Source organism: Vipera berus (assembly GCF_964194415.1).
Source record: "Vipera berus genome assembly, chromosome: 16".
In the NCBI taxonomy this organism is placed as follows: domain Eukaryota; kingdom Metazoa; phylum Chordata; class Lepidosauria; order Squamata; family Viperidae; genus Vipera; species Vipera berus.
In genome coordinates, this window is record NC_138219.1 from 3,260,737 (window position 1) to 3,271,202 (window position 10,466).

The 10,466-nt window shown below is 48.3% G+C and overlaps 1 protein-coding gene across 1 annotated transcript; it reads right to left on the reverse strand.

Moving 5' to 3' along the window:
• Nucleotides 1-2,244: 2,244 nt before the first annotated feature.
• LOC308675128 (uncharacterized protein) lies at nt 2,245-7,543 on the reverse strand. The gene is made up of 3 exons (XM_081340134.1): nt 6,887-7,543; nt 4,842-4,988; nt 2,245-2,550 (listed from the first exon to the last, which is right to left on the reverse strand). Exons 1-3 carry the CDS (start codon nt 7,508-7,510, stop codon nt 2,422-2,424), a joined length of 900 nt encoding a protein of 299 aa, XP_081196260.1. The 5' UTR covers nt 7,511-7,543; the 3' UTR covers nt 2,245-2,421.
• Between the last annotated feature and the right edge of the window lie 2,923 nt (nt 7,544-10,466).

Here is a 10,466-nt window from a genome sequence, read left to right on the forward strand (position 1 = left end):
GGCTCAGGAATTCTGGGAGTTGAAGTCCACGAGTCATAAAAAGAGCCAAGGTTGCCTACCCCTGTCCTAGGCGCAGTATGAGTTTTCTGGAAGGCAGCTGAGTGTAGTAGTTAAAGGAAAAAAAATAATATGAAAAATAGTTGCAGGAATTGGGTAGGCCAGTCTAGAGAAAAGAGGGGGAAACATGACAGCAGTGTTCCAATATTTGAGGGGCTGCCACAAAGAGGAAGGGGTCCACTTATTTTCCAAAACACCAGCGGGCAGGGCAAGAAACAATGGTTGGAAACTGACCAGAGAGAGAAGCAACCTGGAATGCAGGAGAAATTTCCCATCAGGGAGGACAATTAACCAGCGGAACAGCTTGCCACCAGAAATCGTGGGTGTTCCATCCCTAGAGGCTTTTAAGAAGAAATTGCACATCCATTTGTCTGAGATGGTGTAGGTCAGGGGTAGGCAACCTCGGCTCTTTTATGACTCATGGACTTCAACTCCCAGAATTCCTGAGCCAGCTTGGCTGGCTCAGGAATTCTGGGAGTTGAAGTCCATGAGTCATAAAAGAGCCGAGGTTGCCTACCCCGGTGTAGGTCCTCCTGCTTGAGCAGGGGGCTGGACTAGAAGACCTCCAAGATCTCTTCCAGTTCTATCCAATTCTATCAAACGGCACAGGGTCTCTGCCTTGAGCAGGGGTTTGGACTAGAACCATGGCCCCCAACCTTTTGGGCACCAGGGACCGGTTCCGTGGAGAGAGGTTTTTCTGTGGAACGGAGGGTGCGTAGTTTTCTGTACTGCCTGCATCCCACGGATGGGGCTTTACTTGTTTGTGTGGCCCGGTTGCCGGATGCTGTGGCCCGCTGCCAGTCCACGAACTGGGGGGTTGGGGACCCCTGGAGTAGAAGACCTCCAAGGTCCCTTCCAGCTACATTCTGATTGATTGATTGATTGATTGATTGATCAATCAAGGCTAGAACCAGGAGACCTTATTTGTAGTGCAAGCCCAGAGTCTAGCTGGGGCACCTCGGGCCAGTCCCTTTTTCCCACGCCTACGAAGCCCGTTCTGGAAAAAAAAATCTGACCAGAAAAACTGCCAGGAGCTTCAGTGCAACTGTCCAGAGTCGAGGCCACCTCAACGACATGCTTACAGTCACCAACTGAAAATATGAGCTCTCCAACCTTCAGTTCCATTGATATCCTTCAGCGAGGCACACAGGTAGAACATAGAAATCCTCGGGCTGGAAGGGACCTTGGAGGTCTTCTAGCCCAACCCTTGCTCAAGGCAGAAGACCAGCTTATATCATTCCGGTCCAATGGCTGTCCAGTTTGTTTTTGTTTTTTGTTTAAAAAAGCTCCAGCGATGGAGCACCCCCCCCCTTCCAGCAGGCAAACTATTCCATTAATTGCTCTCACTGTTAAGAAATTCCTAACTTAGTTCTAGGGGCTGAATCTCTCCTTGATTCGTTTCCATCCGTCGCTTCTTCTCCTGCCTTCAGGGGCTTTGGAGAAGAGGTTGATCCTCCCCGTAAATATTGGAAGACCCCTCTCAGGTCACCCGTAAACCTTCTGTTTGTTAGACACGGGTTCCCGCTACAGTTCATCCTAGGGCAGTGATGGCGAACCTTTGAGAGACCAAGGGCCCAAACCGCAACCCCAAACCCACTTAAAATGGATTATAACCTCATGAAATGAGCAGAAAATACTTTGATCCCCCAGGGAGCAATCAGGTGGGTCTCCAAAGCCTCGTGTCAAAGAAAGAGACACCCTTCATTTCTGTGACCTCCACGGAACTCACATCGGAGGCAAAACTTAAGTTTGGGGGGAAAGAAGAGGAAAGAATATGGCGATTTAGCATCACCCTCCAAGCAGGAGGCGTGAAAAGGAAGATCTCGCAAAGTTGGAATTGATTGATGGAACTTTTTAGTCCCACCCAGTCTGCCCTTACCACCGCAGCCACACCCACCTAATGGGCCACGCCTACCCACTTGGCCACACCCACCCAATTGTCCACACCCACCCGGCACCCGCCGATACATAAGTGGTTTTTGGGTTGCAGTTTGGGCACTCGGTCTCCAAAAGGTTCACCATCACTGGTCTAGGGTGTAGCTTCCGGACTCTTGGTCATCACACACCCTCACACACACACACACACACACACAAATTGAAAACACTGGCTCTCCATCATAGAGTTGCGCAGCTCCGTCTCACGAGACCCAAGAACTGAGGCAACACGTGGCCAGCTCTGTGCAATTTAATTTTATTCTCCTATTTCAGAACAAGGGCAAAAGGCAGAGCTGTGAAGATTGGGGGATGAGATGGGAGCGCAATGGGTTCCCTGTAGGGTGGGCGAGTCGGGGGTGGGTGGTTGCGCCTAACTGATTATGCGGTTGTTAGGGAAGACACGGGGTGTTTTCCTCCCAGCACTGAGCATCAGAAGGGAAGACCCTTCAAACGTTTGGGTAATTGTTTAATTCCTGGGATTATAATGCAGTCCTGGCTGACCACCGTTTGCTTTTCGGTTCTCATGTCGATGAAGATATCAAAGGTGCAGTTGTGTTTCTAAAGACAACAAAGAAAGAGGGTTAGAAAACGGAGGTGTGGGGTGGGCCCTGATAAGACACTGGTGCTGAGGTTTTGGATCAGGAAGCTTTGGATCAGGAGCTGGACCGCTTTCAAGGAACGTGACTGGATCACTGGACGATTGAGCTGCCGAATCTGCACAATGCACCGAGATTGCTTCGGGTCATGGCATTTTGTGGCACAGCTTGGTCTAATCTAGTGGTTAAAGCACTACAGGCTAGAAAGCAGGAGATTGTGAGTTCTAGTTCCTACCTTAGGGACAAAAGCCAAGACTTTGGGTCTATCGCTAGGAGATGGCGAGTTCTAGTCCAGCCTTAGCCATGAAAGCTACCTGGGTGACTTTGGGCCAATTGCTAGGAGGTGGTGAGTTCTAGTCTCGCTTTAGCCATGAAAGCTACCTGGGTGACTTTGGGCCAATTGCTAGGAGATGGCGAGTTCTTGTCCCACCTTAGGTATGAAAGCCACATGGGTGACTTTGGGCCTATTGGTAGGAGATGGTGAGTTCTAGTCCAGCCTTAGCCATGAAAGCTACCTGGGTGACTTTGGGCCAATTGCTAGGAGGTGGTGAGTTCTAGTCTCGCTTTAGCCATGAAAGCTACCTGGGTGACTTTGGGCCTATAGCTAGGAGATGGCGAGTTCTTGTCCTGCCTTAGCCATGAAAGCTACCTGGGTGACTTTGGGCCAATCGCTAGGAGGTGGCGAGTTCTTGTCCCACCTTAGGCATGAAAGCCACCTGGGTGACTTTGGGCCTATTGCTAGGAGATGGCGAGTTCTAGTCCAGCCTTAGCCATGAAAGCTACCTGGGTGACTTTGGGCCAATTGCTAGGAGGTGGTGAGTTCTAGTCTCGCTTTAGCCATGAAAGCTACCTGGGTGACTTTGGGCCTATACCTAGGAGATGGCGAGTTCTTGTCCTGCCTTAGGCATGAAAGCTACCTGGGTGACTTTGGGCCTATCGCTAGGAGATGGCGAGTTCTAGTCCTGCCTTAGCCATGAAAGCTACCTGGGTGACTTTGGGCCAATTGCTAGGAGGTGGTGAGTTCTAGTCTCGCTTTAGCCATGAAAGCTACCTGGGTGACTTTGGGCCTATAGCTAGGAGATGGCGAGTTCTTGTCCTGCCTTAGCCATGAAAGCTACCTGGGTGACTTTGGGCCAATCGCTAGGAGGTGGCGAGTTCTTGTCCCACCTTAGGCATGAAAGCCACCTGGGTGACTTTGGGCCTATTGCTAGGAGATGGCGAGTTCTAGTCCAGCCTTAGCCATGAAAGCTACCTGGGTGACTTTGGGCCAATTGCTAGGAGGTGGTGAGTTCTAGTCTCGCTTTAGCCATGAAAGCTACCTGGGTGACTTTGGGCCTATACCTAGGAGATGGCGAGTTCTTGTCCTGCCTTAGGCATGAAAGCTACCTGGGTGACTTTGGGCCTATCGCTAGGAGATGGCGAGTTCTAGTCCTGCCTTAGCCATGAAAGCTACCTGGGTGACTTTGGGCCAATTGCTAGGAGGTGGTGAGTTCTAGTCTCGCTTTAGCCATGAAAGCTACCTGGGTGACTTTGGGCCAATTGCTAGGAGATGGCGAGTTCTAGTCCCACCTTAGCCATGAAAGGCAGCTTGGTGACTTTGGGCTAGTCACCATCTCTCAAACCAACCTACCCTGCAAGGTTGTTGTTATTTTATTTTATTTATTTATTTTATTTTATTGGATTTGTATACCGCCCTATTCCCATAGGACTCAGGGCGGTTTATGGGGAAAAGAGTAAGGTGTGTTGGATATGTTCGCTGCCTTGGGTTATTTGTCAAACTAATAAAGACAAATCAATCAATCAATGATGTGCCACAAAACCCAGCCAGTCTGGTTACAATTTCACTTATTTGGTGAAATAAGTGATCAGAATTCAGACGCTTGTCCCCTTTGGCGACCCTCTGACAAGCAAAAGTCAAGGGGAAAGCCGGATTCATTTAACGACCGTGCAACTAATTTAAGAACTGCAGCGATCCACTTAGCAACGGGGGCAAGAAAGGTCGCAAAATGGGACAAAACACATTTAACAACTGTACTGTCAGCTCCCCGGAGTTGGGCAGTTGTATAATTTTAAAAAAAAAACAGAGAAAGGAAAAAAAAGGTTTTTGCGAGCCGGGCGGCCACCTAAATTTTTCACAAAGTATGAAGCCCGACCACCGAGTCTTATTCAACCACCACCACCCCCTTTAAAACCGACTGTCGTTTCGCCACTAGGCAGGGCGGGCTGTTCGAGATTCGAACTCGCCACTTTTACCTCCGGATAACTTTGTGGCAGAAGCTGGCACCCCTCCTTCTCCAGATAGGCTCTTGAATATTCCACACCAGCCTTTTCCTCTTGCTTTTTGGTGCAATTGGTCTTGCCCAACACCATCTTGACGTAGACCATGATGCCGAGGGCTTTCTGGGGTCAAAGAAGGAGAAAAAAAGGCACATTTCAGAACATGGATCGCTGCACCTGTCACTTGCCCTCAAACCCCCCGCCCTCCCCAGGACATTGGGATGAGTTCAGTTCGAACCTCCAAACTTTTTAGGGCTCGGTTATACAGTTAAAGGTGTTAAGGGAGGGGTTGCTTTGGAACACGTGCAGAGTGCCTTGCAACCTCAGCCGCCAGGGAAGCAGAGTTTGCATGGTGTTTGCGCGCCCGCAGGCGTAGCAAAGAAACAGATTTGGACGGAGAGAAGAAAACAAAAAGGATAAATAGGCTTTAGATAAAAGTGATGAGAGGGCGGTGGAAGGCTAGAAACCAGGAGGCCAATCGCCAGGACGCTGGGAGTTCTAGTCCTGCCTTAGGCATGAACGTTGGCTGGGTGACTTTGGGCCAATCACCAGGAGGCTGGGAGTTCTAGTCCTGCCTTAGGCATGAACGTTGGCTGGGTGCCTTTGGGCCAATCACCAGGAGGCTGGGAGTTCTAGTCCTGCCTTAGGCATGAACATTGGCTGGGTGCCTTTGGGCCAATCACCAGGAGGCTGGGAGTTCTAGTCCTGCCTTAGGCATGAATGTTGGCTGGGTGCCTTTGGGCCAATCACCGGGAGGCTGGGAGTTCTAGTCCTGCCTTAGGCATGAACGTTGGTTGGGTGCCTTTGGGCCAATCACCGGGAGGCTGGGAGTTCTAGTCCTGCCTTAGGCATGAACGTTGGTTGGGTGCCTTTGGGCCAATCACCGGGAGACTGGGAGTTCTAGTCCTGTTTTACGCACGAAAGCCATGACATTCATTCTCTCAGCCCAGCCCACCTCACAGGGTTGGTGTTGTGGGGGAAAATAGGAGGAGGATTGGGATGTTCGCTACCTTAATTTATTTATAAAAATAATGAAGGCAGGATTAAAAAATAAAATTAAAATAAAATAAAATAAAGCAGACTTTTCCTGGCTTTGGTGCTAATCAATCAATCAGCAAAGAGCTGGAAGGGACCTTGGAGGTCTTCTAGACTAGCCGCCTGCTCAAGCAGGAGAACCTGTACCATTTCAGACAGATGGTTGTCCCGTCTGAGTCATTCATCTCATTCCACTGATGTCTCACCCTTCCTCCGGGAGTTCATCTGTTCCGTGGGAACAACCTTGAGTTTGTTCCTACGCCACAACCCAGCAAGGTAGGCTGAGCTGAGGGAAGGGGGCAAAACTCGCTTTAACAACCATCTTGCTTAGCAAAGGCAATTTGGGGATCAGTTGTGGTCGTAAGTTGAGGACTACCTGCAAGAAACTTGTTTGAAATGGTATGGGTTCTCCTGCTCGAGCGGGGGGCTGGACTAGAAGACCTCCAAGGTCCCTTCCAGATTCTATTCTATTCTATTCTATTCTATTCTATTCTATTCTATTCTATTCTATTCTATTCTATTCTATTCTATTCTATTCTATTCTATTCTATTCTATTCTATTCTATTCTATTCTATATTTTCTCTTCTCTTCTCTTCTCTTCTTATTTCCATTCTATTCTATTCTGTTCTGTTCTGTTCTGTTCTGTTCTATTCTATTCTATTCTATTCTATTCTATTCTATTCTATATTTTCTCTTCTCTTCTCTTCTCTTCTTATTTCTATTCTATTCTATTCTATTCTATTCTATTCTATTCTATTCTATTCTATTCTATTCTATTCTATTCTATTCTATTCTATTCTATTCTATTCTATTCTATTCTATCCCATCCCATCCCATCCCATCCCATTCCATTCCATTCCATTCCATTCCATTCTATTCTTTGGTATGATATACTTAATTGTGTGTTCCTTAATATGTAATATTTTGTAAGGACATAAAATTACGGGGGGGGGGAACTTTGCTGCCCGAGTGGATTTCTGCTCACCTTGACCTCCACTTGAGCATCCTCCAGATGTTTGTAGTAGGGCCCATCCTTTCCTTGGTTGTAGTGGGCGATGGCTTGCTCTTTCCTGTAGTACCGCACGACATGCAAGCTTTGAGCTGCCTCTTGCATCATGTGCCTCCGATCTGCTTCTGCTGTGTGCCTGTAATGTTCGCTCGAGTCCGAACTTGCTTCTTCCAACTCTTCCAGATGGGGGTGCCTCTTTTTAGGATGCTTTTTTGCGATGTGGCGATGCTTCTTTCTGCCGGCTTCTCCTCCTCCTCCTCCTCCTCCATGGGAATGCCTTTTTTTGCAACATTTGTCCTCCTCGTGATGACGCCTCTTCCCGCAGCAACAACAACACTCTTCCTCATGATGATGCCTCTTCTTGCAACCGCACTCCTCTTCCTCGTGATGATGCCTCTTCTCGCAACAACAACACTCTTCCTCGTGTGGGCACCTCTTCTCACAACCTTCTTCCACGCAGTGATGCCTCTTCTCACACTGACGCTCCTCTTCGGATGAATTCTCCTCCTCTTCCTTGAAACATTTCCCTTGGGCCACAAACACGGCCAGCAGCAACACGCAGCCAAGAAGCAGCTGCAAACCCAGCCAGGACCTCCTCATGGTGGCCAGGAGATGCTGAAACAAGCCAATGATCCTGGCTGGAGGATGATGGCTGATATACCCCTCCGGAAGCCCTGCCCCTCTGTGGCTCCGCCCACCAGCTGGAAGAACCCGTCTCCTTCAAGCTGGTCCCGCCCATTGGCAAGATCTGGGGGGGGGAAAGGACTGGACTCCATCCCATGGCTCCATTGTCCCTCCTGATTCCATGGAGACCTCTCTGGAGAGGTCAAGGCACCGTAGACGATGTGTCAGAATCCATTTATATTCCATTCCTAACTCCCTATCTGTGCAAACCTAAATCTCACCCCCTTACTGGATTCTGCCATTCCCAAGGAGGGGAAGAGAAGGCAGGATGTAATTTGGCCATCTCTATCTACGCGGTGGCTCAGTGGGTTAGGACGCTGAGCTTGTCGATCAGAAGGTCGGCAGTTTGGCGGGTCGAATCCCGAGTGCCGCGTAACAGACTGAGCGCCTGTTACTCGTCCCAGCTTCTGCCAACCTAGCAGTTCGAAAGCACGTAAAAATGCAAGTAGAAAAATAGGGACCACTCCGGTGGGAAGGTAACAGCGTTCCGTGCGCCTTTGGCGTCTAGTCATGCCGGCCACATGACCACGGAGACGTCCTCGGACAAGCGCTGGCTCTTCGGCTTTGAAACGGAGATGAGCACCGGCCCCTAGAGTCGGAAACGACTAGCACGCATGTGCGGGGGAACCTTTACCTTTACCTTTACCTTATCCCTTAGATGCAAGGTTTGTGTATTCAGCCTGCCCTGGGGGCCATCATCAAAGACCAGGGAAACAACCTTTGAACTGAGAAGAACAAAGAAAGAGGGGGGGGAAGAGATTCTGGTTTGTATCTCCGATTGGAATCTGAAGGGGAGGAAGCAACGGTGTTGTAAATGCATGGAAGTTCTCTCTTCCTACAAAGGGACTTAACTGATCCGGGACTGACCAAATGGACTGAGGGGAGGGGTTTTTACTTGGGGACACTTTAAAAGTATCAATCTGTGACGCAGTTTCCAGATCCTGTCTAGATTTTGTTGTTGTTAGTTGCAAAGTCATGTCCGACCCCTCGCAACCCCATGGACAACGTTCCGCTAGGCCTTCCTGTCCTCTACCATCTTCTGGAGTCCATTTAAGCTCACGCCTACTGCTTCAGTGACTGCATCCAGCCACCTCCTTCTCCGTCGTCCCCTTCTTCTCTTGCCCTCAACCTTTCCCAGCATGAGGCTCTTCTCTAGTGAGTCTTTCCTTCTCATCAGGTGGCCAAAGGATTTGAGTTTTAGCTTCAGGATCTGGCCTTCTAAAGAGCAGTCAGGGTTGATCTCTGTCAATCGTGTTTTAGTAAAAGTTCCTTTTTGGACAATCCTGTCTCCAAGAGTTCTTCTTTCCTAAGATGTAGATTGGCTGGGTCTTGACGCAATGGCTTCTTCCTTCATCTCTACAGCAAATTTGTGTAGCGGCAATACAGGAGAATAACAGAACGAAATGTTTTCTCGATGGCAACTTGCCACCAGCAAGATTAGCAAAAATATGTTTAAAAACAGGTCAGATAGATGGTGGAAATGGAAACATAACTCAGGCACGTACTATCCTATTTGGTGGACATGTGGTAAAGCAAAGGCTTATTGGGAAAAAGATACGTGCCTGGTTAGACAAAAATGTTGGGAGAACATGTAGAATTTAACCCTGAACTTTTTCTATTAGGTATAATGCCAGAAAAGATTACTTTTTATTATTATTTGTTATTATTATTATTATTATTACAAACTTTACATTTGGTTCTGCACGTCACAACAGCAGCAGGAATAGTCTTTGGGCAATACTGGAAAAATGAAGGAGGAAGAAGTAAAAAAATATATATATATTGGAATGCGCAGAGATGAACAGACTGACTATGAGGTTGAAAGATCAAGAAGAAACAGAATACTACCAAACCTGGGAGTCATTCTACAAATGGCTAGAGGAAAGAATTAAGGGTTACGAATTGATTAGGTATTTGCGCTTTTGAATCCAGAAAGCACGCTGGTTGAAAAACTAACATATGTATGTAAGAGAAAAACTAATAAAATCCAGAAGAAGAAGAAGAAGAAGAAGAAGAAGAAGAAGAAGAAGAAGAAGAAGAAGAAGAAGAAGAAGAAGAAGAAGAAGAAGAAGAAGAAGAAGAAGAAGAAGAGGAGGAAGAGGAGGAGGAGGAGGAGGAGGAGGAGGAGGGGGGGGAAGGGGAAGAAGAAGAAGAAGAAGAAGAAGAAGAAGAAGAAGAAGAAGAAGAAGAAGAAGAAGAAGAAGAAGAAGAAGAAGAAGAAGAAGAAGACAGAGTTGCAAGGGACCCTGGAGGTCTTCTAGTCCAGCGGCCCCCAACCTTTTGGGCGCCAGAGACCACTTCCGTGGAGAACGGTTCTACCATGGACCGGATGGTGGCTGTTTTTGCATGCAGCTTGCATCTTGTGGATGTGGGTTCACTTGTTTGCATGGACCGGTTTCTGGCATGCTGTGGACCAGTGCTGGTCCACGGACCGGGGGTTGGGGACCCCTGTTCTAGTCTAAAACCCCTGCGCAAGCAAGAGACCCCCATACCATTCCGGACAAATGGCTGTCCTGTCTCTTCTTAAAAGTCTCCAACGTTGGAGCACCCACAACTTCTGGAGGGACGCCATTCCACTGTCAGGAAATTTCTCCTTAGTTTTAGGTTGGGTCTCTCCTTGATTGGTTTGCATCCATTGTTTTTTTCCCCATGCTTCTGATGCTTTGAAAAATAAAGTTGACCCCCTCCTCTTCTTTGTGGCAGCCCCTCAAATACTGGAAAATTACTATTACGTCGCCCTAGTCCTTCTTTTCTCTAGACTAAGGTAAAGGTAAAGGTTCCCCCGCACATGCGTGCTAGTCGTTTCCAACTGTAGGGGCCGGTGCTCGTCTCCGTTTCAAAGCCAAAGAGCCAGCGCTTGTCCAAGGACGTC